This window comes from Theropithecus gelada, chromosome 7a, assembly GCF_003255815.1.
Source record: "Theropithecus gelada isolate Dixy chromosome 7a, Tgel_1.0, whole genome shotgun sequence".
In the NCBI taxonomy this organism is placed as follows: Eukaryota; Metazoa; Chordata; class Mammalia; order Primates; family Cercopithecidae; genus Theropithecus; species Theropithecus gelada.
In genome coordinates, this window is record NC_037674.1 from 18,912,657 (window position 1) to 18,940,606 (window position 27,950).

General features: G+C 51.5%; 3 protein-coding genes across 6 annotated transcripts in view; 1 reads left to right on the forward strand and 2 right to left on the reverse strand.

The window, feature by feature from the left end:
- Positions 1-1,766, reverse strand: part of TP53BP1 (tumor protein p53 binding protein 1) — a 117,920-nt gene extending 116,154 nt beyond the window's left edge. Inside the window, exon 1 of the mRNA XM_025390759.1 lies at positions 1,420-1,766. The gene's annotated coding sequence lies outside the window, so the exon portion shown is untranslated. The remainder of the gene's footprint in view (positions 1-1,419) is intronic.
- Positions 1,767-2,024: 258 nt separating this feature from the next.
- On the forward strand, positions 2,025-22,731 carry MAP1A (microtubule associated protein 1A). 3 transcript variants are annotated; one of them, XM_025390199.1, is made up of 7 exons: positions 2,025-2,270; positions 3,233-3,334; positions 11,685-11,767; positions 12,016-12,156; positions 12,368-20,615; positions 20,756-20,976; positions 21,176-22,731. In XM_025390199.1, exons 1-7 carry the CDS (start codon positions 2,033-2,035, stop codon positions 21,329-21,331), a joined length of 9,189 nt encoding a protein of 3,062 aa, XP_025245984.1. In that variant the 5' UTR covers positions 2,025-2,032; the 3' UTR covers positions 21,332-22,731. The 3 variants fall into 3 exon arrangements, with proteins under 3 accessions (XP_025245984.1, XP_025245986.1, XP_025245985.1); XM_025390201.1 differs by lacking the exons at positions 2,025-2,270; positions 3,233-3,334 and adding an exon at positions 8,641-8,736 and having other exon boundaries at positions 12,368-16,924; positions 16,988-20,615; XM_025390200.1 differs by lacking the exons at positions 2,025-2,270; positions 3,233-3,334 and adding an exon at positions 8,641-8,736.
- A 1,931-nt stretch (positions 22,732-24,662) lies between these two features.
- PPIP5K1 (diphosphoinositol pentakisphosphate kinase 1) overlaps positions 24,663-27,950 on the reverse strand; it is a 53,820-nt gene continuing 50,532 nt past the window's right edge. For both annotated transcript variants that reach the window (XM_025390657.1, XM_025390656.1), the window contains one exon: positions 24,663-26,696. In XM_025390657.1, coding sequence (XP_025246442.1) covers positions 25,882-26,696 — 815 coding nt within the window. In that variant the 3' untranslated portion in view covers positions 24,663-25,881. The remainder of the gene's footprint in view (positions 26,697-27,950) is intronic.

Sequence of the window (27,950 nt, forward strand, 5' to 3'; positions counted from 1 at the left end):
TGATCCTTCCCTATACCATTCAGATCTATTGTCTACTCTGTCAGACTTGATGAAAGCAGAATCTTTGGTTAACTACTGCTGACCTTTATACTGAGACCCTGTGCTAGTTAGAGGCCTCATCTCTATAGTTGCTATGGAAACTGTCTCTTTCTCCCCACAACCTATTCTGGCTCTCTGCCTCCACATGGTACTCTTTTTCTGATTGCAGAAGAGGAGGCCTGCACATCTCTCCAAGCTCTTTTCCAGATTCAGATCCACAAATAGTGGGGGGTGGGGTGGGGCAGAGGTACAGCGGAACACTGTCTCATGTGTCATAGTCATGAGACTAGAGGGTGAGGCATCCCCACCATCTGACATTCTACCAGTACTCTTATTTTCCCCTTTCTGCTGCAAAAAGGATTTTCAGGGCCATGTCCAAATTGGTTGCAGAGTGGACTGGCTGTTTTCCTGTAACACATGCTCCCTGGTAGGGACCAGGATTGCTGTAAAGTTTTTGTTTTGTTTTGTTTTGTTTTGAGACAGAGTCTCACTCTGTCACCCAGGCTGGAGTGCAGTGGTGCAATCTTGGCTTACTGCAACCTCCGCCTCCGGGGCTCAAGTGATTCTCCTGCCTCAGCCTCCCGAGTAGCTGGGATTACAGGCGTCCAACACCATGCCCAGTTTATTTTTGTATTTTTAATAGAGGTGGGGTTTCCCCATGTTGGCCAGGCTGGTCTTGAACTCCTGACCTCAAGTGAACCGCCCACTTTGGCCTCCCAAAGTGCTGGGATTACAGGCGTGGGCCACTGAGCCCAGCCACTGTGAAGTATTTAACATGCAGACACTGCCCAATTAGAATGTGGCTCACAGGCAGCCTTGCTGAATCTGGTACTGTGCTCCTTTCTTCCCTGTACTATCTCCAAAGCGAAGGCAAACGAGACAAAAAAAAAAAAAAAAAGTACTGCTGGAGCCCTAGGGTGAAATATAGGCGGTCCCACACATATATGCACAGAATGATTCGCTATCCTGGGTAAAAGAAGACTGGCGTGTGGAGGAGGTAGAGGTACACTGAGGAATGGGGGAGGCTAGACTAACAGCACATTTTTACAAAGATGTTCCAGTCAGTCATAAAACAGTGCAAGGCCTCCTCAGTCCTTTCCCAACCTCTCTGGTTTTGATCTTAGAACTGTCCACCTCTTCTCTGGGGCAAACATTGCCCCTTCTGTTTTAAGAACTCCCGGGAGCGGGGAGGGGGGAAGTAATACAACAGTCTCCTGAGGGAGACCCGTCTCACTGTCACATCACTTGGAGATGGGAAGGTCTTTCCTAGGTTTTACTCAAATCCCCCTTGCTGCAGTCTGAGCTCATTGCACTCGAGTCCTGCACTCAGCACAGATGGAGACTAGCCAGCCAACTGCTATCTTCAGAATAACAACTCACCAGGGACTCAAGGCCGGAAGGTCATTCTGTCCCCTCCAAAACTGCGCAGCCTTCCAGAGCACTCCCAGGGCCTGGGGCAAGGACAGGGAAGCCGAGGATTGAGACCTCGGGCAGGACCCAGGCAGGAAGTGACAAAAAACAAAAACGCCAAACAACGATAATACAGACACACAGACACAGATGGAGGCAACGATACAAACTCTAAGACAGACAGGGACAAGATGGCTCCCCTCAGTTCGGGCGAGGCTGCGGAATTGCCAGACAATACTTATCAGGGACACATCTTAACTAGAAGCTTCTTCCGGCGCCGAGGCAACCGCCTCGCCCCTCCAGTGGGTCCCCCAGAGACCCCACCCCCGCTCAAGTCTAAGTGGAAGCTCCCGGGGGTACTGGGGAGGGCGTGGTGGGAGGGAGGTGGCGGCCACCACCCTCCGGCCTGGCGAGACCGCAGAGCAGGAGCTTCCATCTCCGGCCCTGGCCCGCCCCTGCGGCGCCTGTGCCCCGCCCCCTGACAGGCAGCAGCCAATGAACGGCACCTGCCGCCAGCCTTTAAGAACAGCGCGCACTCTCCCTGCAGCGGACGCCGCCGGCCTAACACTCCGCCGGCGTTTCCATGGAGACCGAGGCCGGGCCTGCGCGGCCTCAAGGCGTTGCCATGGAGACGACTCCGGGGCTGGGGCTCCGAAGTCCCGGAGCACTGCTGGCTCAGAACCCCGCGGAGCCGCTGTTCGAGGCCGGAGCCGCGGTGGCGACTGCACGCTGGGACCTGCAGAAGCACTCTTTGCTAATTGTGATCGGCGATATCGGTACAGAGAGTCAGCTGAGGGCCGTGCGGGCCCACCTTGAACAAGGTGAGCCACTGTTCTGGCTGTGCTTCAGGCATCTCCACCCTGTGCTTCTCCGCCGTCTGCATTCAACTCCCAATGCATACGTCTGCATCTTCATCCCTAGTGTGCACTTCCTAAGATCTGCGCCCTTGTCACCTGCATCTTCCATGCCATGTGTCCGTATCCTCTCTCTCTACTAACATCTCGCTTGCCCATCCTTCCCGCACACTCCGTGGCGTTCCGCAGTCTCCCTGAGGCAGCGAAGCTCTGTGCAGCCCCTGGGGCCCTCTGGTCACACCTTCCTCCGCAGTGTTTTGGACCAGGTGTCCTGAAAGTCCTCACCATCCCCTGGAGAATCCACGTCCCTATCTTGCTGTATCTTCTTTATGGTCCCTGAGCCAGCACGGGGAGCTTTCTGAACGCCCCGTACAAATCTCAAATCTCTGAATGCCAGCAGCCAACAACGAAGTGACCTTCGTGGCTACCAGCTCCTAAGTCCTCACCTCCCTCCCCAGTGCTGTGCCTGTGGCTGTGGTGCAGTGCTGCGGAGCCACCTGCGGGTGGAAGCAAGCTGTGGAGGGCTGGAGACGAGGAAGGGAGCATAGAAGGCGAACCTAGAATCCTACTTAGCTGTAAATGTGGGGAAGGTAGCCCTCAGTATCTGGGAATAGGCCCTTAGGTGTCACTTCCACCACAACTGGGGAACCTTACAAGAAAATTCCTACCTATAAACTCATTAATGCTGAGTTTAGTCTAAACTCTGTCCTTCTCCCTCTGGCTCAGGCAAAGCCTAGAAAAGGCGTAAACTGGGAGAAAGATACCACTACTAGCCACCTTTCTTTGAGACATCACTGAGGCTGATCATGGCAACTGTCCATATACCCTCCGTCTCCTTACCTGTTCTATGAACTTGAAAGTATTCGTGCAGTGTCACCACCCCACAACCCGCAACCTTATCCAGAACCCTCTTTGTTTTTCTCCCACAGGGATTCTCTCCTGGAACATTGACCTGTCATCCTTTGACTTGAACCAACAATTGAGACTCTTCATTACCCGGCATCTAGCTCACTTCTCCTCAGAGGTCAAAGGTTAGGACTAATGTTTTATTTCAGTCCTTTGGGTAAGAGCTGGTCACAGAAGAGCAGTAGTCCAGTCTCCCTGGGAGAAGTTGCCTTGCAGGATGTTTGGGTGGAGGAGAAGGGAGGAACTTTATAGAGGAGGAAAGTCACGGAATTCCATAGCTGTCCCCACATACCAAATATACTTTGCAGACATGGTTTGATAGTGGAAGGAGCCTGGAGGACATAACTTCTCCCTGAGAAGAGGATTGTTTGTGGATAGCTGTTGACACGCACTAAAGAAATGAGGGATTCCTCTTAGTGATCAATCATCTCTCATGCAAAAATTCACTCTCTTCATTTGTGTTCCCCTTTCTGCATACCCCGGTCTCCCTGCTTCCCTTTACAGACACCCCAGAATCCCCCATTTATCTTCCTAGACCCTTGCTTAGCATTTTGCTTTAGGCTGTACAGGTTTCAGGGTTTCTGGTTCCTGCTTTGGCTTAGCCAACAGATCTCCAGGGCACAGCGGAATCCTGGTACTTACATGATGATGGGCACCATCAAATCCAAAGTGGAGGAAGGGGCTCCTGAACTTACTGCTACAAGATCAAGTTGTACTCTGAGATTTGGCCCAAATCAAAGCTCACGTAATGCAGTTGCCCATTCTGCTGGGTGGGAAGACTGGGTGGGTTAGAGATTTGAGAAAATAAGATTTTAGGAACTACCATTCCATGACAGATATCTGTGAGGTGACTACGGAAAGCTCTACATGCTATTATAAAAGAGCTAAGGCCGGGTGCAGTGGCTCACGCCTGTAATCCCAATGCTTTGGGAGGCCAAGGCGGGGGGGGGGGGGGATCACCTGAGGTCGGGAGTTCGAGGCCAGCCTGACCAATAGAGAAACCCCGTCCCTACTAAAAAATACAAAATTAGCTGGGTGTGGTGGTACATGCCTGTAATCCCAGCTACTCGGAAGGCTGAGGCAGGAGAATTGCTTGAATCTGGGAGGCGGAGGTTGCAGTGAGCCAAGATCATGCCATTGCACTCCAGCCTAGGCAACAAGAGAAAAACTCCACATCAGGAAAAAAAAAAAAAAAAAAGAGCTAGGTATCTTGTTATGTTATTGGAAAATGTTGACACACCAATCCATGCAGCTTAATGGAATATAAAATCCAACCAGGTCAACAGTCACTGCAACTGAATGATTGAATTCATATCTTATACAGATAATTCTCAATTACCCAGTATAGTAGTCACCTTTCCTTAATTACCTCTCCTCCTTTTCCACTGCTCCTAACTGCCAAATCTTTGATCATTTCCTGATCACTGATGCTTATAGATGCTGCTAGGAAGTTGGAGAAAATAAGGCTAATATGACTAAAGCTCCATTAGCCTAGGAATATATACAGCAATTTTATATTAGTATATGTGAGGCTGACATCTTCCTGATGTGACTGGCTTCCTGTAAAGAAGGCTATTCACTCTTTTGAGAATGCTTCTGTTTAGAATTACTCATGTCATGGCTTCCTCCATTATCACTGATGATGAAAATCGGCAGTTTTACCACTTAGTACTCCTGGGAGCTTTAGTGCAAGGCCAGATACAGGGATGACACAGGATGAAATTAATGACTGAACAGAAGTTTGGGGATGATCTGCTGATGTTAATAATTCACACTGAATTCTCTAACCTTGTCCTTTTGGCTACAGAGACTTGAGAGTAGGCTGCTTTCTGGAATAATGTAAGAAATGAAAATAATTGAAACCAAAGTACTTAGCCATTCTTCAGATTAAGATGCAGGGATACTTGGGAAGACACTTACAGGGAAATACATAGTTATTCTCAGGCACTTCTTAGAAACAAGCACTGATATATAAACACCTACTAGGCCCTTTCCATCAGAGAGTTTGGCTGTGGTGTCCTCCAGGGGCTTCGGGCCATGTACTCTAGATCAGAGCTTACTTTGGCATACTGAATATTTTTAGGTTTGGACATTTTTATCATGGTCTGTCTATGTCACAGGAAAATAGTAGAGAATTTCCTGGAAAAACCCACACAGCTCAAGACAGCCACAGCCCCACCCCTGCTGGCTCCTCTTTCAGCTGTCCCCACAAACAACAGTCAGCCCAGAGCAGCTGCAGACACTGCCCCTCCCTTCAGCCTTCTGTTAGTAAGGACGCAAAGGGGACCAGGCAGCTGGGATGAGATCAAGGGGATATGCTAGTGCGTTATGGCTTGACTACCCCACGGGCTGGGCCACCATTCCTATCACCTATCCTCAAGCCCTGGGCCAAAATGCTGAGAAAGCAGACAAAAATGTACCCTACAGTGACAAGGAGAGTGCAATTATTCCTAGGCACTGCACCCTCCACAATGACATACCCACACACAGAAGAGAAGGGACCCTCTGATAAAGAGTCAGTGGCCCAGCTCCTTCTAGTGGTCAAGTCTGGTAAAAGTTTTCAAAGGTGATTTTTGTACCAGGTAGTCTCTCCAGTGGTGACTTTCTAACCCCTACAAAAAATCTGGATCTTCCGAGCATTCTAATACAAATTCAGAAACAATTAGGACAATTAATCAGAGTTTCAATAACTCTCTGATTCTTTTACTATTGGATACCTATAGGAAATAGAAGGGGGTTCATAATTCATAACTAATATTCTAAGACTAAAAAACACAGGGCCGGGCATGGTGGCTTATGCCTGTATCCCAGCACTTTGGGAGGCCGAGGTGGGTGGATCACTTGAGGTTAGGAGTTTGAGACCAGCCTGGACAACATGGTGAAACGCTCTTTCTACTAAAAATACAAAAATTAGCCGAGGGTGGTGGCACACACCTGTAATCCCAGCTACTCGGGAGGCTGAGGCAGGAGAATTGCTTGAACCCAGGAGACAGAGGTTGCAGTGAGCCGAGATCGTGACATTGCACTCCAGCCTGGGCGACGAGCTAGACTCCGTCTCAATAAATAAATAAAAAAAATACAGGCTGAGGGACCAGTCTGGAGGCCTTGGTCTGACTCTCCATTTCCACTGATGGACTTAGGAAGTGATAGCTCTATTACTTCTACCAATACAAAAGTTATCCTGAATTAATACAGCAGCTCATTAACCCCTAGAACCGGGGTCTGCATTGCTCTCTGAAATGGGAAAGCAAGGACATGAATAGGATTTCAAGTCTCATACTGCTGGCATCTTTAGTTCTAGGTTTATCCGGGAGCTAAGAATTCTCCAGAGTTGATCTGGTCTGAGATCCTGATTTATGATTTCCTTGATCACCTAGATGACCTCTCAGAAATCTTCCACAAAAGGGAGAAAGACTTCCAGTGGCATTTGTACATTGCAGATTTGAAAGTCTAGGAATGAAGCAGCATTTTTTTTTCATCTTTTATACAATTCAAACCTCACAACATTATTGGAGGATGGTACTAATATTATACTCATTTCATAGTTTATGAAGCAGGCTTTGAGAGAGGTTAAGTCGCTTATTTAGCAGCATGATTAGTAAAATGGTGGATCAGGCCTCAAATCCGGGCTTTCGGATCTTACTTTGTATCTCAGCTCAAGCCTCTCTTTCTTCTTTGGCATCTCACCATTTCATTGCAGCAGAGCCTAGGAATACAGCAGGTGGAGAGTTGGTTGTGGTGGGTAGCTGTTCAGGGGGTGAAGGCTGAAGGAAAACTCCCCTGTGAGTTGGCACCATGCCCAGGGTGTGGCCCTTGGGGGTGGCAGCTGAGAATATGGGTGGGCTGTCTATTGGTCTGGGAAATGTTATTTTGTTCGTAAACTAAATGTCTACTCAAGTTTCCCTCCTAACACACTCAAGAAAGCCCTAGAAAGCAGAGAGGAGATAGAAGGCTTGAGGTGGGAGGAAATAAGAACGATGAAGTTGCAGAAGAGGGATATTTCCCTTTTGTGATGCTCGGAACTCAGCCTGTTCCCTGTGTATCTCTGCAGATGGCCGCCCAAACGGGGTTGTTGCCATTGTTGCAGATTTGCATCCCCGGACCTGAGCAAGGATTGCTCCTCTTTTGTCCCCTCAACCCCCAAGAGTACTAGTGACTCAGCTCCTCCTCTCCTGTGGCTGCAATTAAGGGGGATGCTGAGAGCACAGACTATTTTGGCTTCTCTGACCTTCAAAAGTAGCTCTTGGCAGCCTGGGGCAAGGGTGGGGCTAGTGTTGGGGTGTGAGTGTGCGGCTCTGATTGTGAGGAAGGCCTTTGGAGCTGGCCAGGACTGGGGAGGGTGGATGGGAAGAGGGCAGGGAAGGACTATGTAAGAGCATGGCATCCTCAGGTTGGAAGGAAGTGCCGTCGCTCTCCAGATCCTTCCTTTGAGTCCTAGAGCACTTTACTAAATCTGAATCGGAGGTAGAGACTAAGGGAAACAGGATCAACATTAGAAGGATCAAAATAATATAATACAGAGATGGCAAAGAGACAAGGAGAGAGCAGGAACCCAACTACCCTACAAAGTCATTATAGGGTTTTGTTTTGTTTTTTTTAATCTAAAGAGTACTTCTGTTACATTTAATAATTGGCCTACAACCTTGCTTGGTCCGGAGGCCCTGGTGATCCATTTTGGTGCTTGTTAACTCCTTCACTGTAAGGCAGAAAGCTCCCTGTCCCTTCAGGGACTTGTCTCTTCATATCCAATGACTCAAGAATCCCAAGAATCAGTGCCTGTGTGGTTACTGTGTTATGCTGCATTCCCACAGAACTTCTTGTAGCTCTCAGGGTCCCTGTGCCCCACCCCAGCAGGCTAGCGACCATGTGTCCACTCCAGAATTTCAAACTACCCTCTAACCCTAAAATAAGACTTATTTCTGCCCTCCTTGGTTTCTGTAGGGCTGAGGTTCAGAAGAAGGCAGCACATCTCCCCATCCCCAACCTTTCTCTTAAGCAGTTCCCCACTCCTACCCCATGCTTTTGGGCCCATAGCCTTTGTCTCCTGCTCCTCCAGGGACTGAAGGTCACTCCCTGGGTCCATCTGAGGAAGAGAGGCAGCAGATGGTTTCTAAGAGAAGGGGGAGAGCCCACGCAGCTCATGCCTCCTGTAGCCTCGCTCTGTGCCCTAGCATGGGGCTTTGGTCTTTTGGCTGATGCTAAAAGAGTATTTCCTAACCAAGCAGGGTTTGGAGAGAAAGGTCCTGTGGGCCATAGGACATTGTAGAAGCTCTTTGAGCTGCTAAACAATCCCTCAGCCCCACAGAGCCAAGCAAAAGCACTGGAGCATGGATGTCGTGAAGGCAAAGAAACAGTTAAGTCTCCAGTGCCTCGTCACGGACCAGCCCCTCTTCCCCGCCCTGGCGCCGCCCTCCTCATCAAGCACCCCCCCCCCACTCCCACCCCAAGTGCTGCAGACTCTTCCCTGAAGCTGCCGGCTGAGGCCGGAGCTGCCGCCTCCATGAGAGGCTTCCTCCTACACCCCAGGGTAAGAACCGAACCAAAGGGCTTGGCATCTGGGGATACACTGTGATGGGGAGGTGGGATGGGGGTCATGGAAAGGGTGCTGGTTGGTACCTAATCTGATGCGTCTGGAACTAGCCCAGTGGCAGAAGGCAGGCTGGAGAAATGGAGAGAGAAGATGAACATGACTGGCTGTGGGCCCAGCCTGGACCCAGAACCAGAGGCCACCAGGGGCTGTGACAGTCCACCTCTCCAGCTGGGCGGGGGTGGGAGACATCAGCCTGGGACAGCAGCAGAGGATGGTGCCACTGGCTCTGCCTGGCAGCCCAGGGTGCTGGAGGAATTTGGGGGCTATGTTTCTGGTCAGAGGCAGAAGAATCTGAGAGAAAGGGGGATGTTATGGGAATGTGCCTAATGGGAGGGCCCCTGGGTGTCAGCTGCCGGATTGCTCAGCTGCTCCTGTGCTGGGGGTGAGCAGGGCAGTGAGTTTTTGCCAAGTAAGGGAAGGTGGGGGACACTACGGAAAAGAAGGGAGGAAAGGGTCACTAAGACGTGGCTCGCGCCTCCGCACAGATCAACCGGTTTGCACTGGGCTCCCCCTACCCTATTCCCGGTGGCTAGCTTTAGACTGGGACTCTAAACCCCCGCTTTCTGGCCCCGCTGAGGCCACTCTGGAGATGGAGAACTCCCTCCCCAGTGGCTGCCCTGCATTTCCCGTCGTGTCAACCTCACAGGTTCCCAGTCTCAGCCCTACCCCCACCCCATCTCTGCTTCTCTTCCCAAGATGGGGGCTCTTGAACAGAGGAGCCAGTTTCTTCTCTCTCTCTGCATCCCCCCAATCCCCACCCCCCATGCAGAAGCAGCCAAGAAAATGACTTGTCATGCTGGGGTGGGGGGTGGGGGCGGAGCTGGAGCCAGAGCTCAGCGCGCACACTCACACACTGCGGCAAACTGCAGCTGCCCAAACGGCCCCCCTCCCCTTCTGCCTCACTGCGGAGACACCTGCCCTCCTGCCTGCTCAGCCTCCGCACCGCTGCCCACCCCCCACTCCAGCACTGGCCTAGCACTGTGTGCCCCTGCCTCACAAGATCGTCCTCTCCAAAGAAAAATGAAAAAACGAGTCAGTTCCCTTCAGTGAGAGAGTCAGGGGAGAAGAAACGGCTTTCTCCCAGGCCTGAAAAAGAGAGGCACAGGAAGGATATAAACCATGTAATTTCAAGTCAGTACCACTCCCAGGGATAGGGTGAGGAATAGGACCTTATGTCAGGACAGGAATTGGGATCATAGAAGTCTTGTGGTGATAAATCGGGACCGTGAGAAATGGTTGGGGGTGGGGAGTGGTAGATAGAAAGCAAATCAGTGTGTGCTATAGATATTTGTCTTTCTGACCCTCCTACCTCAAATCTGTGACCTTATTTGTGTGGAGGGAGCTCTTGCCCTTCTAAATCTGAACTACTTAAGGCTGGCAGCTTCCCGAACCTTGATTATCCCTCACTTGCCCCAAGCCCTGCCCTTGCCTACATCTGAGGTGGCTCTTGTCCTCTGAATTTATCTCAAATGTTCCCTCAATTCTCAAGTGTATAGAAGGGAACCCTTGAATTCCCCTTTGGCCCAACCCACCCTGTATGGGGTTTGGTCTTCTGACACCATCCATCGTTCATTTCCCCCACAGCTGCATCTGCAGCCCTGTGCTGCCAGATCTGCCTGATCCTGGCACCATGGCTCTTCCTCTTAACAAAGGCCCTGGCCCCAGGCTTCTCTTGTCCAAGCCCCAGAAAGAAGAGACAGCTGGGTCACAGAAGAGGGTCTAAGGGACAAATTATGAACCCTCCCACTAGTATCCTTCAGACAGCCCACTGCCATCTGTTGGATGCTCTGTTAGGTTAATGCCACCATGTACTGCAATTTCACAGGAGGTTGGGAGAGGAAGGGCAGGTGCAGGGGATGGCAGCATTTTTCTTCAGCATCTTCTGTCTGATTTGCCACTTTCTTTCTTTGCTGAATTGCTTGGTGTTTCATGTGAGGCTGGAGAAGGGAAATAGGGGATTTGGGGATGCCTTATCTACTCCATGGCCTGGGGAACACCCTGAATCGCTCCTTCCTTATTAATATGTTTCTTGTTCAAGAACCTTTCACTCCCCATGTCCGTGGCAGAGGCCCCTAGGAAAGGGGCAAAGATGAGAGAAGAAACTGTTCACAAGGAATAGGTTGTGGGGTAGTGAATCTGGCCTCTCTGAAACTTGGGACATGAAGATGAGGTAGAAGAGGGTGCTGTGAAAACTTTTGAGTGGGAACAATATGATTGTATGCATGTGTATTAGTGCAGGCTTGGCCTCTGAGGAACCAGAGGACAGAACAGGAAGTTCTGTGTTCATTCTTTGAATCATAAAACCCCAAAAGTTTACATAGCACAGGCTTCTCTGGGTCTTCTGGAACAGGAATTCTGGACTTGGATGGCAAGAAGGGTAGGGAGTCTATAGATACCATACAGAAGCTCCTATTTCCTTATTTCTAGACACTCTGCTGGCAGGAAACCCCAGGGCAGAGGCAAGCCAGGAAGGAGAAAGGGAAGTGAGGATCATCATCCCAGGGGCCCTCTTCTCCAGCTGAGCCCCCATCCCCAGGCAGCACCAGGAGCTTAGTGCTCGAGAAGGACAAAAGCTTCTTGTCAACAGGGCAGTCTGAGACCATAGTTCCAGGCAGAGGGGTGGGGGCACAGGCAGCAGAGGGTGTGGTAGATGAAGGGAAGGAGAGGACAGCCAATGTGGGAGAGGGGAGGTGGAAGCCCTCTAAGGGAAGGGCTGGAAGAGCCAGTTCCTAGACCTTACTCAGCAGTATCCAAGGTGACAGAGCCTAAGGATACCCAAGTTTCTCTTTCCTCTAAGCCCCATTTCCTGATAGCATATTCTTTCCTCTCCTGTACCACAATTTCTATACCTATTCTCAATATAAATTCCTACATCTCTCCCTCAGGCCAGAGGACCCTTTGCCACCAGAGTGAGATCCTAGAGACCATCATCCTGGTAAATCCCAGTGCAGACAGCATCAGCTCTGAGGTAAGGCCAGGGCCTGTGCCTTGCCAAGCAGGCCTCATGCAAGTGCTATACCCACCCTTGCCAGTGCTACCACTATTAGGCCAAGCATTCCTCTCTCTGCCATCTACGCTGACTTATTGTCCCCAGCCGACTCTGGAGGTGTTGTGACGGACACCAGTTGGGAGCATGTTCTTGAGGTACTGAGGAGCCATTCATTGCCTTCCCCTGGATTTCCTAGATCTGTGACCACTCCCCTTCTTCCATTCCAGGTTCACCATCTTCTTAGCAGCTCATCAGCTCATAAACTACTAATCTTGAGTGGGCAAAGTTTGGAGCCCGGGGGAGACCTCGTCCTACAGAGTGGCACCTACTCGTATGAAAACTTTGCCCAGGTCCTTCACAACCCCGAGGTAAGTTCCATGCCAGAGTGTCCAGGAGAAAGGGCAGCACTAGAGCTGTGGGAGGGATCTAAGGGAAAGTCTCATGTTGCTTGACCATGGGGGTTCCTGGCAGAAAGGTAAGAGTTCACCTTGGAGAGAGGTGAAGATTAGGGTACTGAATCTGAGTCAGACCAAAACAACTCTAGTGACCTGATCAGGTTTCTATCTCCTATTCTTCTAGATCTCCCAATTGCTCAGCAATAGAGACCCTGGGATCCAGGCCTTCCTCACCGTGTCGTGCTTAGGGGAAGGTGATTGGAGCCACCTGGGATTATCCAGTTCCCAAGAGACCCTGCACCTCCGGCTAAACCCTGAGCCCACGCTGCCCACCATGGATGGCGTGGCTGAGTTCTCCGAGTATGTCTCTGAGACTGTGGACGTGCCATCCCCATTTGACCTGCTAGAGCCCCCCACCTCAGGGGGCTTTCTCAAGCTCTCCAAGCCTTGTTGCTACATCTTCCCAGGTGGTCGTGGGGACTCTGCCCTCTTTGCTGTCAATGGTTTCAACATCCTGGTGGATGGTGGCTCTGATCGCAAGTCCTGCTTTTGGAAGCTGGTGCGGCATCTGGACCGCATTGACTCGGTGCTACTCACACACATTGGGGCAGACAACCTGCCAGGCATCAATGGACTACTGCAGCGCAAAGTGGCAGAGCTAGAGGAGGAGCAGTCCCAGGGCTCTAGCAGCTACAGCGACTGGGTGAAGAACCTTATCTCCCCTGAGCTTGGAGTTGTCTTTTTCAACGTGCCTGAAAAGCTGCGGCTTCCTGATGCCTCCCGGAAAGCCAAGCGCAGCATTGAGGAGGCCTGCCTCACTCTGCAGCACTTAAACCGCCTGGGCATCCAGGCTGAGCCTCTGTATCGTGTGGTCAGCAACACCATTGAGCCACTGACCCTCTTCCACAAAATGGGTGTGGGCCGGCTGGATATGTATGTCCTCAACCCTGTCAAGGACAGCAAGGAGATGCAGTTCCTCATGCAAAAGTGGGCAGGAAATAGTAAAGCCAAGACAGGCATCGTGCTGGCCAATGGGAAGGAGGCTGAGATCTCCGTGCCCTACCTTACCTCTATCACTGCTCTGGTGGTCTGGCTACCAGCCAACCCCACTGAGAAGATTGTGCGTGTGCTTTTTCCAGGAAATGCTCCCCAAAACAAGATCTTGGAGGGCCTGGAAAAGCTTCGGCATCTGGACTTCCTGCGTTACCCTGTGGCCACACAGAAGGACCTGGCTTCTGGGGCTGTGCCTACCAACCTCAAGCCCAGCAAAATCAAACAGCGGGCTGATAGCAAGGAGAGCCTCAAAGCCACTACCAAGACAGCCGTGAGCAAGTTGGCCAAACGGGAGGAGGTGGTGGAAGAGGGAGCCAAGGAGGCCCGCTCAGAGCTGGCCAAGGAGTTAGCCAAAACAGAGAAGAAGGCAAAAGAGTCATCTGAGAAGCCCCCAGAGAAGCCTGCCAAGCCTGAGAAGGTGAGGACAGAGTCAAGTGAGGCACTGAAGGCAGAGAAGCGAAAGCTGATCAAAGACAAGGTAGGGAAAAAGCACCTTAAAGAAAAGATATCAAAGCTGGAAGAAAAAAAAGACAAGGAGAAAAAAGAGATCAAAAAAGAGAGGAAAGAACTCAAGAAGGATGAAGGAAGGAAGGAGGAGAAGAAGGATGCCAAGAAGGAGGAGAAGAGGAAAGATACCAAACCTGAGGTCAAGAAGATTTCCAAGCCAGACCTAAAGCCCTTTACTCCTGAGGTACGTAAGACCCTCTACAAAGCCAAGGCCCCTGGAAGAGTCAAAGTAGACAGGAGCCGTGCTGTCCGTGGGGAGAAGGAGCTGTCTTCCGAGCCCCGGACACCCCCAGCCCAGAAGGGGGCTGTACCACTCCCAACCATCAGTGGGCACAGGGAGCTGGTCCTGTCCTCACCAGAGGACCTCACACAGGACTTTGAGGAGATGAAGCGTGAGGAGAGGGCTTTGCTGGCTGAACAAAGGGACATGGGACTAGGAGATAAGCCATTCCCTCTAGACACTGCAGAGGAGGGACCCCCAAGTACAGCTATCCAGGCAACACCACCCTGTGTTCCAGGGCTGGGACAAGAAGAACATGTGATGAAGGAGAAAGAGGTTGTCCCAGAGGTCCCTGAGGAACAAGGCAGCAAGGACAGAGGCCTAGACTCTGGGGCTGAAACAGAGGAAGAGAAAGATACCTGGGAGGAAAAGAAACAGAGGGAATCAGAGAGGCTCCCAGACAGAACAGAAGCCAGAGAGGAAAGTGAACCTGAAGTAAAGGAGGATGTGATAGAAAAGGCTGAGTTAGAAGACATGGAGGAGGTACACCCTTCAGATGAGGAGGAAGAGGACGCGACAAAAGCTGAGGGTTTTTACCAAAAACATATGCAGGAAGCCTTGAAGGTAACTCCAAGGAGCAGGGAGGCTTTTGGGGGTCGGGAATTGGGACTCCAGGGCAAGGCCCCTGAGAAGGAGACCTCGTCATTCCTAAGCAGCCTGACCACACCTGCAGGAGCCACTGAGCATGTCTCTTACATCCAGGATGAGACAATCCCTGGCTACTCAGAGACTGAGCAGACCATCTCAGATGAGGAGATTCATGATGAGCCAGAGGAGCGCCCAGCTCCACCCAGATTTCACACAAGTACATATGACCTCCCCGGGCCTGAAGGTGCTGGCCCATTCGAAGCCAGCCAACCTGCCGATAGTGCTGTTCCTGCTACCTCTGGCAAAGTCTATGGAGCGCCAGAGACTGAACTCACCTACCCCACTAACATAGTGGCTGCCCCTTTGGCTGAAGAGGAACATGTGTCCTCAGCCACTTCAATAACTGAGTGTGACAAACTTTCTTCCTTTGCCACATCAGTGGCTGAGGACCAATCTGTGGCCTCACTTACAGCTCCCCAGACAGAGGAGACAGGCAAGAGCTCCCTGCTGCTTGACACAGTCACAAGCATCCCTTCCTCCCGTACTGAAGCTACGCAGGGCTTGGACTATGTGCCATCAGCTGGTACCATCTCACCCACCTCCTCACTGGAAGAAGACAAGGGCTTCAAATCACCACCCTGTGAGGACTTCTCTGTGACTGGGGAGTCAGAGAAGAGAGGAGAGATCATAGGGAAAGGCTTGTCTGGAGAAAGAGCTGTGGAAGAGGAAGAGGAGGAGACAGCAAATGTAGGGATGTCTGAGAAACTTTGCAGTCAATATGGAACTCCAGTGTTTAGTGCCCCTGGGCATGCCCTACATCCAGGGGAACCAGCCCTTGGAGAAGCGGAGGAGCGGTGCCTTAGCCCAGATGACAGCACAGTGAAGATGGCTTCTCCTCCACCATCTGGCCCACCCAGTGCCACCCACACACCCTTTCATCAGTCCCCAGTGGAAGAAAAGTCTGAGCCCCAAGACTTTCAGGAAGCAGACTCCTGGGGAGACACTAAGCGCACACCAGGTGTGGGCAAGGAAGATGCTGTGGAGGAGACAGTCAAGCCAGGGCCTGAAGAGGGCACACTAGAGAAGGAAGAGAAGCTTCCTCCTCCCAGGAGCCCCCAGGCCCAGGAAGCACCTGTCAGCATTGATGAGAGACTTACAGGCTGTACCATTCAACTGCTGCCAGAGCAGGATAAAGCAATAGTCTTTGAGACTATGGAGGCAGGAGAGCCCACAGGCCCCATTCTGGGAGCAGAAGCCCTTCCCGGAGGTTTGAGGACATTACCCCAAGAACCTGTCAAACCTCAGAAAGATGAGGTGCTCAGATATCCTGACAGAAGCCTCTCTCCTGACGATGCAGAATCCCTCTCTGTCCTCAGCGTGGCCTCCCCAGACACTGCCAACCAAGAGCCCACCCCCAAGTCTCCCTGTGGCCTGACAGAGCAGTACCTACACACAGACCGTTGGCCAGAGGTATCTCCAGAAGACACCCAGTCACTTTCTCTGTCAGAAGAGAGTCCCAGCAAGGAGACCTCCCTGGATGTCTCTTCTAAGCAACTCTCTCCAGAAAGCCTTGGCACCCTCCAGTTTGGGGAACTAAACCTTGGGAAGGAAGAAACGGGGCATCTGATGCAGGCCGAGGATACCTCTCACCACGCAGCTCCCATGTCTGTTCCAGAGCCCCATGCAGCCACAGTGTCACCTCCCACAGACGGGACGACTCGATACTCTGCACAGACAAACATCACAGATGAGAGCCTTGACAGGAAATCACCTGCCAGCTCATTCTCTCACTCTACACCTTCAGGAAATGGGAAGTACTTACCTGGGGCGATCACAAGCCCTGGTGAACACATTCTGACACCTGAGAGCTCCTTCTCCAAGAGTCCTGAGTCTTTGCCAAGCCCTGCCTTGGAGGACATTGCCATAGAGTGGGAAGATAAAGTTCCAGGGTTGAAGGACAGAACCTCAGAACAGAAGAAGAAGGAACCTGAGCCAAAGGATGAAGTTTTACAGCAGAAAGACAAAACTCTGGAGCACAAGGAGGTAGAGCCAAAGGACACAGCCATCTATCAGAAAGATGAGGCTCTGGATATAAAGAACGAGGCTGTGAAACAGCAGGATAAGGCTTTAGAACAAAAAGGCAGAGACTTAGAACAAAAGGACACAGCCCTGGAACAGAAGGACAAGGCCCTGGAACCAAAAGACAAAGACTTAGAAGAAAAAGACAAGGCCCTGGAACAGAAGGATAAGATCCCAGAAGAGAAAGACAAAGCCTTAGAACAAAAGGACACAGCCCTGGAACAGAAGGACAAGGCTCTGGAACCAAAAGATAAAGACTTAGAACAAAAGGACCGGGTCCTGGAAAAGAAGGACAAGGCTCTGGAACCAAAAGATAAAGACTTAGAACAAAAGGACCGGGTCCTGGAAAAGAAGGATAAGATCCCAGAAGAGATAGACAAAGCCTTAGATCAAAAAGTCAGACGTGTTGAACATAAGGCTCCAGAGGACACGGTCACTGAAATGAAGGGCAGAGACCTAGAACAGACAGACAAAGCCCCTGAACAGAAACACCAGGCCCAGGAACAAAAGGATAAAATCTCAGAAAAGAAGGATCAGGCCTTAGAACAAAAATACTGGGCTTTGGGACAGAAGGATGAAGCCCTGGAACAAAACATTAAGGCTCTGGAAGAGAAGGACCAAACTCAGGAGCAGGAGAGCCTACTGCAGGAGGATAAAACCAGGAAACCAAAGATGCTAGAGGAAAAATCCCCAGAAAAGGTCAAGGCCATGGAAGAGAAGTTAGAAGCTCTTCTGGAGAAGACCAAAGCTCTGGGCCTGGAAGAGAGCCTAGTGCAGGAGGGCAAGGCCAGAAAGCAGGAAGAGAAGTACTGGAGGGGGCAGGATGTGGTCCAGGAGTGGCGAGAAACATCTCCTACCAGAGAAGAGCCGGTTGGAGAACAGAAAGAGCTTGCCCCGGCATGGGAGGACACATCTCCTGAGCAGGACAGTAGGTATTGGAGAGGCAGAGAGGATGTGGCCTTGGAACAGGACACATACTGGAGGGAGCTAAGCTGTGAGCGGAAAGTCTGGTTCCCTCACGAGCTGGATGGTCAGGGGGCCCGCCCACGCTACACTGAGGAACGGGAAAGTACTTTCCTAGATGAGGGCCCAGACGATGAGCAAGAAGTGCCCCCGCGGGAACACACAACCCGGAGCCCCTGGGCCTCAGACTTCAAGGATTTCCAGGAATCCTCCCCACAGAAGGGGCTGGAGGTGGAGCGCTGGCTTGCTGAATCACCAGTTGGGTTGCCACCAGAGGAAGAGGACAAACTGACCCGCTCTCCCTTTGAGATCATCTCCCCTCCGGCTTCCCCACCTGAGATGGTTGGACAAAGGGTTCCTTCAGCCCCAGGACAAGAGAGTCCTATCCCAGACCCTAAGCTCATGCCACCCATGAAAAATGAACCCACTACCCCCTCATGGCTGGCTGACATCCCACCCTGGGTGCCCAAGGACAGACCCCTCCCCCCTCCACCCCTTTCCCCAGCTCCAGGTCCCCCCACCCCTGTCCCAGAGCCCCACACTCCTGCACCCTTCTCTTGGGGCACAGCTGAGTATGACAGTGTGGTGGCTGCAGTGCAGGAGGGGGCAGCTGAGTTGGAAGGTGGGCCGTACTCCCCGCTGGGGAAGGACTACCGCAAGGCTGAAGGGGAAAGGGAAGAAGAAGGTAGGGCTGAGGCTCCTGACAAAAGCTCACACAGCTCAAAGGTACCAGAGGCCAGCAAAAGCCATGCCACCATGGAGCCTGAGCAGACTGAGCCGGAGCAGAGAGAGCCCACACCCTATCCTGATGAGAGAAGCTTTCAGTATGCAGACATCTATGAGCAGATGATGCTTACTGGGCTTGGCCCTGCATGCCCCACTAGAGAGCCTCCACTTGGAGCAGCTGGGGATTGGCCCCCACGCCTCTCAACCAAGGAGGAGGCTGCCGGCCGAAACACATCTGCAGAGAAGGAGCTTTCATCTCCTGTCTCACCCAAGAGCCTCCAATCTGACACTCCAACCTTCAGCTATGCAGCCCTGGCAGGACCCACTGTACCCCCAAGGCCAGAGCCAGGGCCAAGTGTGGAGCCCAGCCTCACCCCACCTGCAGTTCCCCCCCGTGCTCCTATCCTGAGCAAAGGCCCAAGCCCCCCTCTTAATGGTAACATCCTGAGCTGCAGCCCAGATAGGAGGTCCCCATCCCCCAAGGAATCAGGCCGGAGTCATTGGGATGACAGCACTAGTGACTCAGAACTGGAGAAGGGGGCTCGGGAACAGTCAGAAAAAGAGGCCCAATCCCCAAGTCCTCCTCACCCCATTTCTATGGGGCCCCCCACATTATGGCCAGAAACTGAGGCACGAATTAGCCCTCCCTTGGACTCACACCTGGGGCCTGCCCGACCCAGTCTGGACTTCCCTGCTTCAGCCTTTGGCTTCTCCTCATTGCAGCCAGCTCCCCCACAGCTACCCTCTCCAGCTGAACCCCGCTCAGCACCCTGTGGCTCCCTTGCCTTCTCTGGGGACCGAGCTCTGGCTCTGGCTCCAGGACCCCCCACCAGAACCCGGCATGATGAATACCTGGAAGTGACCAAGGCCCCCAGCCTGGATTCCTCGCTGCCCCAGCTCCCATCACCCAGCTCTCCTGGGGCCCCTCTCCTCTCCAATCTGCCACGACCTGCTTCACCAGCCCTGTCTGATGGCTCCTCCTCTGAAGCTACCACACCTGTGATTTCGAGTGTGGCTGAGCGCTTCTCTCCAGGCCTTGAGGCTGCAGAACAGGAGTCTGGAGAGCTGGACCCAGGAACGGAACCAGCTGCCCACAGCCTCTGGGACCTCACTCCTCTGAGCCCAGCACCCCCAGCTTCACTGGACTTGGCCCTAGCTCCGGCTCCAAGCCTGCCTGGAGACATGGGTGATGGCACCCTGCCGTGCCACCTGGAGTGCTCAGGGGCAGCCACGGAGAAGCCAAGCCCCTTCCAGGGTCCCTCTGAGGACTGTGCAGCCAATGGCCCAACTGAAAGCAGCCCTAACCCCCCAGGCCCTGCCCCAGCCAAGGCTGAAAACGAAGAGGCTGCGGCTTGTCCTGCCTGGGAACGTGGAGCCTGGCCTGAAGGAGCTGAGAGGAGCTCCCGGCCTGACACACTGCTCTCCCCTGAGCAGCCACTGTGTCCTGCAGGGGGCTCCGGGGGCCCATCCAGCAGTGCCTCTCCCGAGGTCGAAGCTGGGCCCCAGGGATGTGCCACTGAGCCCCGGCCCCATCGTGGGGAGCTCTCCCCATCCTTCCTGAACCCACCTCTGCCCCCATCCACAGATGATAGCGACCTCTCAACTGAGGAAGCTCGACTAGTAGGAAGAGGGGGGCGGCGTCGGGCAGGAGGGCCAGGGACCACGGGAGGCCCATGCCCTGTGACTGATGAGACACCCCCCACATCAGCCAGTGACTCAGGCTCCTCACAGTCAGATTCTGATGTCCCGCCAGAAACTGAGGAGTGCCCATCCATCACAGCTGAGGCAGCCCTCGACTCAGATGAAGACGGGGACTTCCTGCCTGTGGACAAAGCTGGGGGTGTCAGTGGTACTCACCACCCCAGGCCTGGCCACGACCCACCCCCTCTCCCACAGCCAGACCCCCGCCCATCCCCTCCCCGCCCTGATGTGTGCATGGCCGACCCCGAGGGGCTCAGCTCAGAGTCTGGGAGAGTAGAGAGGCTACGGGAGAAGGAGAAGGTTCAGGGGCGAGTAGGGCGCAGGGCCCCAGGCAAGGCCAAGCCAGCGTCTCCTGCACGGCGTCTGGATCTTCGGGGAAAACGCTCACCCACCCCTGGTAAAGGGCCTGCAGATCGAGCATCCCGGGCCCCACCCCGACCACGCAGCACTACAAGCCAGGTCACCCCAGCAGAGGAAAAGGATGGACACAGCCCCATGTCCAAAGGCCTAGTCAATGGACTCAAGGCAGGACCGAGTACGTATATCATGAAACGTGGCAGAGAGTGTGGGTTAGGGCTGGGTGTGGCTGGTCAGACTCCAGGAGTGGGAAAGAGGGGAAGGTTGCCAAAAGGGTTCCACTTTTCCTCTACAATGAATCCTGGCTTGTCTCTACAGTGGCCTTGAGTTCCAAGGGCGGCTCTGGTGCCCCTGTATATGTGGATCTCGCCTACATCCCGAATCATTGCAGTGGCAAGACTGCTGACCTTGACTTCTTCCGTCGAGTGCGTGCATCCTACTATGTGGTCAGTGGGAATGACCCTGCCAATGGAGAGCCAAGCCGGGCTGTGCTGGATGCCCTTCTGGAGGGCAAGGCCCAGTGGGGGGAGAATCTTCAGGTGAGTAGCAAAGGACACCAAGGAAGTAGTCTGGTCAAAGCTCACTCAAGAGGCAATAGTGGAACACAGTCCCTATTTATTAAAGGATGGGCCTTTTCTAAGGGCCGCAGGGCTGCTTCTGAGACCATCGGGTGCCCCTTTCCCCTCACCTACCTTCCCTTCATGTTCTCACATCAGGCATGTCTTATCTCCCTCCTAGGTGACTCTGATCCCTACTCATGACACGGAGGTGACTCGTGAGTGGTACCAACAAACTCACGAGCAGCAGCAGCAACTGAACGTCCTGGTCCTGGCTAGCAGCAGCACCGTGGTCATGCAGGATGAGTCCTTCCCTGCCTGCAAGATTGAGTTCTGAAAGAGCCGCCCTCCCTTCCCCAAGGATCCACTCCCCCAGCTCCTTTAGAGAATGGCTACTGCTGAGTCCTCTGGGGTTGAGGGACATGGGAGCTAGGGGGAGGGGAGGGAGATGTCTTGTTGTGGGGACTTGGGCTGGGCTAAGTGGGAGGGGTTGTCCCTCCCCGTCATCCATTCCTGAGAGGGGTCTCAAACCAAAGTTAACAGGGAGAGGATGGGGGAGGGGAAAAATTAGAATAAGATAGCATCTGATGCCTGAGAACCCTCTCCTAGCACTGTCAAATGCTGGTATTGAATGGGGACTGAGGATGGGTCTCAGAGAGCAACCTCCTCCCTCGTAGAGGGAGATTATATCCCCAACTCCAGGGACCTCTTTATCTCAATCTATTTATTTGGCATCCCGGGAAGGATTTCCAATAGTAATTTATGTGACCTGGGGGCAGGATACTGTCAGTGAGGTGCCCAGAGCTGCATCCTTTTCTCCATTTCCCATCCCCCATCTCCTCACCCACCAGGGTCTGAATTCTAGCAGGGGCCTGGGGGTATCCCACTGCTACACTGTTCTATTGCTTCCCTCAGTATCTGAATGTCTCAATTTAAAACTTGAAGCTCTTTAGACCAACAGACTGGTGAGAGGAGAAAGGAGCTTATCCCCCAGCCCCTGCTTTATACCATTCACATCCCAGGGCTGTGTCCAGACAGCACAAAAGGGCAAGGAGAGCCCAAGCCCCAATGCCAGAATTCTTTCAAACTCCCTGACTCTTTGAAGTTTTTACTCACCCCGTTTCAATTATCCTGATCCCTTCTCATCCCCTGCTTGGCTTCTGTGCATGTGGTCATCTGCTGTGGCCTGGTGTGTAATGGGTTAAAAATAAGCCACTGCCTGACATCCCAACATTTGACACCCCAGCAATGTGTGACTCCCCCAACATTCCACTATGCCATCCTGCAGCTGAAATGGGAACACTGGCTGCCTCTCCAAACCTGCTCTTGGACAGAGGATCTGGGAGGTGGAGGCCAGGCCAGAGGACTTAGGGAAAATGAGAGGGAGGAAGGAAAAAGGGAGAAGAAGCTGAGCCATAGCTTAACTCCTACAGAGTGAAATGAAAACAGGCTGAAAATACCACCCCAGGAGAGGACCTCACCCCAAGCAAGCCAGTGAGCAGCCCTGCCAGACTACTGCCAGACTGAGAAACCCAGAAGCTGGTAGTCATGTGGGCTTACCTTCTCTGCCAAGCGACTGGGAAACCCAAATGAGCCCACCTTGTGTTCTTCCTAGCTCCACCCTCCCCGTGCTGCTGTGCTCTGCTCCTCCCCACACTTCCCTGCTATAGTTCCCAGCTGCTGTAACGGAGCCACCTCCAACTCTAACAATAAACCCAGTTCATTGCAGATGATGTAGTGCCGCTTAGGCTTTCTCTGACTCCATACATGCTTAGTTACTGGGCCCCGGTTTCCACCTCTCTGCTTCAACCAGTCTTGAATTTATCTTGGAAGACTCCAATGCTTTGGATTACTGGAAACACTTGTGCCTGAGTATGGAGAATAGGAGCCTAGGGTGGGTACATACGTCTGGTTTGGGGGAAGGGAAGAGGGGCAGGGGGCCTCCTGGGGAGGGGATATGCATTCCATGGGGTCAAGAGTTAAGGACCAAACAACCAGGATCAGATACCCTGGACAGCCTCTTGGGCTAAAGAGGTAAGAAGCTGAAGGACCCTAAGAGATCCAGAGCCTAATGAGGTTGGAAACGACTCTCCTTGTGCAGTCAGGATTTCCGTGGAGTAAAATGGTCGACTTTTCTCCTCCATGGAAACCCTTTATAGTCCTAAGTATGTCAGAAGTGGCCAGGCTGAATGTGTATATTTGGGGAGGGGCATATTCTAGCCCTCCCACTGTTCTGGGCTCTCTCATGGTAAAGATGTCAAGGGAGCAGAGAAAGGGCATAACCCCTTTATATAAACTCCTCCTGACACTCCAGAGTGAAAAATTAACAGGATGATTCCAAGAACGTGGTGAGAAGGCATGTACCCTCTGGCACTTCACAGAGAGGGAAACTCTTTCCGGTCCCCCATCCAACACTCTACTTACTCAATAAAGACCTTTTGGGGACCAGACATGGTGGCCCACACCTGTAATCCCAGCACTTTGGGAGGCCAAGGCAGGCAGATCATCTGAGGTCAGGAGTTCGAGACCAGCCTGGCCAACATGGCGAAACCCTGTCTCTACTAAAAATACAAAAAAATTAACTGGGTGTGGTGATGGGCACCTGTAATCCTAGCTACTCAAGAGGCTAAGGCAGGAGAATCACTTGAATCCAGAAGGCGGCAGTTGCAGTGAGCTGAGATCGCGCCATTGCACTCCAGCCTGGCAACAGAGCGAGACTCTGTCTCAAAAAAGAAAAAAAACAAACAAACCTTTTGAGATAGTGGGTTAACTGCTATAGGCACCTCTTGGGATGCCTGATCTCTGTTTTTTTGTTTTTTGGGGGTTTTTTTGTTTTTTTGTTTTTTTTTTTTGAGACAGAGTCTCACTCTGTCGCCAGGCTGGAGTGCAGTGGTGCGATCTCAGCTCATTGCAACCTCTACCTCCTGGATTCAAGCAATTCCCCTGCCTCAGCCTCCTGAGTAGCTGGGATTACAGGCATGTGCCACCATGCCCGGCTAATTTTTATATGTTTAGTAGAGATGGAGTTTCACCACGTTGGCCAGGAAGGTCTCAATCTCTTGACCTCGTGATGCACCCACCTTGGCCTCCCAAAGTGCTGGAATTACAGGTGTGAGCCACCGTGCCCAGCTGACCTCTATATTTTTATAGTCTATTTTTGGATGCCTGATCTCTGTATTTTTACAGCCCATTCCTGCTCAATTATAATGGCTTTTGACTGATTCAGATCAGTTATTGACACAATTGACTCACATGACTCACAGTCACATATATATATATATACACACACACACACATATATATATATATATATTTTTTTTTTTTTTTTTTGAGACAGAGTCTTGCTTTGTTGCCCAGGTTGGAGTGCACTGGTGTGATTTCAGCTTACTGCAACCTCCGCCTCCAGGGTTCAAGTGATTCTCCTGCCTCAGCCTCCCGAATAGCTGGGATTACAGGTGTCCACCACCATGCCTGGCTAATTTTTGTGTTTTTAGTAGAGACAAGGTTTCACCATGTTGGCCAGGTTGGTCTCCAACTCCTGACCTCACATGATCTGCCCGCCTTGGTCTCCCAAAGTGCTGGGATTACAGATATAAGCCACTGTGCCCAGCCCATATTCATTCTTGAATTCACAAGGACATCACCATCATCCATCACCATCATTCTCATTATTTCATATTTATTGAGCACTCATAATGTTCCGGCCCCTGACTCCAATGACCGTATTACCCCTCCTACCCACTCCCATTCCCATCCCTGGATCTTTGGAAAAAGCTTCATAATCATATCTGGCCCTCAGATACAATGATATAAGGACAAATTCTTGGGGACCCTGGAGTGTTTGGTCTTTGGCCAGTCTGTCCCTGGCACAACTACAGAAATATATATATATATATACACACACACACACATCTATATGTGTATATATATATTTATATTTATTTATTAAACCTTTGCTTGTATCTGTACAATACTGATCTCTGCTCATTGTTTAAAATAGAACCTGATTATCTCTACTACTACAGCATCTCCTAAGCCAAACAGCCCACCACAGAGGGAGGCCCAGTTTCACAGACTGGCTAAGAATCCTCTAGAGCATTTTAAGTAGTTGCTTTGAATTTTGTACAGCAGTTTAATACCTACTTTTCCCTAGAGCTATTGCCCAGAGGAACAGGACTGAGGCAGAAGGGGCACTTGGGGATGATATGGAAAGATCTATAAGGCAAGTCTAAAGATTTAGTGGCCATGACAGATGTTTGGGGAGGGGACTGTATTTTCCAGACATTTCAGATAGCCATCCCGGGCTCACCTGAGGAGTGCTGGCAAAGACAAGAGTCTTTCTCAAGCATACCTTGAGAAGTCGTGACTATTTCCCCAGAAAAGTGAAGACCCTAGAGTCCCCTCTTTTGCATTTGCTGTCCCCAGATGGTGTCTTCAGCAGTGAAGCAGCATTTCCTTTAACAATCTATGATTTCCTAGGATGCTCAGAGAAGGCTGGGTAATGAGAGACCAACCCACCCCAAGGAAATCCTATTCAAGTCTAATGGTTAGGTGAAGAGCCAATGGCTTCTTTGAACCTAAAACTGGCTCCTCCTTAAGCACAGCTCTGGCACAGGTATGCTTCATACCAAGAGAACTACTTCCCCAGACACTGCTGGTGAGAGCTGGCCAGTGAGTTAGCCAACAGAAAAGGTTGCTGGCTCAAATGGCTGGTATAGTGTGACACCACTAATGAGAAAATTAATCACATGTTGCTGGTGGAAGGGGTGAGTGCTGGTCATGGGCTAGAGACTGGCTCTGAGGGTTTGGATCACTAGATAGATGCTGGGCTTGAGGAATACCCTCTCCAGGCAGCTGATGGATCACCTCAGGGACCACCCAGGACTTCTAATTTATCTCCTCAGGGACCTCCTGGGCCTGCAGATCAATCTCCTCAGGGAACTCTTGGGATGGTTTATCAATCTCAGGGATGCCCTGAGATAACAGACTGATCGCAGAAGGCTCCTGGGCCAGCCTGCCAACCTCCACAGAGAAGTCCTGGTATGGCTGGCTGACCTCCTCAGGGATCTCTTCAGCTGGGCTGCCAACTTCTACAGGGGTTTCCTGGACCAAGCCACCAACCCCTACGTGGGACCTATGGACCAGCTTGCCAGCCTCCACAGAGACCCCCTGGCATGGCTGGCTGACCTCCTCAGGGTTCTCCAGACATAGCTGGCAAAATTCCTCAGAGACTTTCTGGCACAGTTGGCTGGCCTTCTGGCATGGCTGGCTGATCTGAGGGACCTCCTGGCATGTGTGGTTACCATTGTCATGGTTCTCATGGCATTGCTGGCTGATGTCAGGGACCTCCTGACATGGCTGGCTGAGCGCCTCAGAAATGTCCTGGCATGACTGGCTGATGTCAGGGACCTCCTGACATGGCTGGCTGACCTCCTTAGCCACCTCCTCGTATGGCTGGCTGGTTTCCACAGGTGGCACCTGTGGGGACTGATTTGGTTCAAAAATCTCTTGTTTCCCTTCTATGGAGAGCTCTTGTGCTCCATTCCCAGGGGTCTCCCGGAGCAGCCCAAGGCATTGATGTTCTTCAGTCACGTGTGAATTTAGGGAGGGTTGATCACTGAAGCCAAATTGGGAGTTACCATCTACTGTAGTAGGGGAAGAAGGACCAGCACTGGACACAGTGCTAGAAGGGCCACTGCTGTCTGAAAAGCAAAGTCAAGAGGTCAAGTCAGAGAAGCTGGAAGAGTAGGCTGTACCCTGTGCAGATAGTTCAAATGCTAGAATGGTTGGCCTATGCTACTTACGTCTTGAGGGAAGAGTGTCTGAATTCTTCCTAAGTTAAGCAGAGACTCCTAAGTTTGCTTAGCTCAAGAACTGTCACCCTGGCCTAATGTATACTTTGAGAGTAACAATAAGGTACGTATAAGACTTCAGGAGAGAGTGCTAAGACCCACTTCATCTGGTTCTTTCACAAATACACTCCCATCAGAATTCCAAGTTCCCAAGGCCTCTCATTCCTACTTTGGAAGAATATGAATACTTTAGCCCAGTGGTTCATAATCAAAATCATGAAAAATTTTTTTTAAATGCTAATTTCCAGTTTTCAACCCCAGAGATTCTAATTCTATAGGTTTAGTGTAAAGGTGTAGCTTGGAGGAGGGAGGAGGATGAAGGCAATATAATTTTGTTGGAACACTCCCAGTTGATTCTGATGTATACCTTCTGTTAAGAATCATTCTTTAAAGCAATCAATGTATTTCTGGGGCAGAGGTAATCATTATTTATAGCCCAAATGATAAGTTGGCAGGAGAATGTAGAAAAACCATGTAAATCAGAACAATAGGAAAGAAAATGGTTTACCTGGCTGGGTGCGGTGGCTCACGCCTGTAATCCCAGCACTTTGGGAGGCCGAGGCAGGCAGATCACTTGAGGTCAGGAGTTCAAAACCAGCCTGGCCAACATGACGAAACCTTGTCTCTACTAAAAATACAAAAATTAGCCAAGCATAGTGGCGGCTGCCTGTAATCCCAACTACTCAGGAGGCTGAGGCAGGTGAATCACTTGAACCCCAGAGGTGGAGGTTGCAGTGAGCTGAAATCATGCCACTGTGCTCCAGCCTCAGTGATAAAGCAAGACTCCATCTCAGGAAAAAAAAAAAAAAAAAGAAAATGGTTTACCCAAAAATGGAAGACGGCCATGGAATTTCTACATGGCAGTTCTTAACCTTTCTAGGGGTCAGTGGCCCCTTTGAGGTGCTAATGAAAGTCCAGGAAAAATGTATATAAGAATATTCACACTAATCTTTACATGTGATTCCTGAAGCTCATAGACTCTACCCTGAAACCACATCTATGGATCCAGGGTTAAGACTCTTGTAAGTCTTGGGACATACAATGAATGTTACAGGCTTGTGCAAATTATATACACAGAAAACATTAAAAAACTGATTTCCTAGA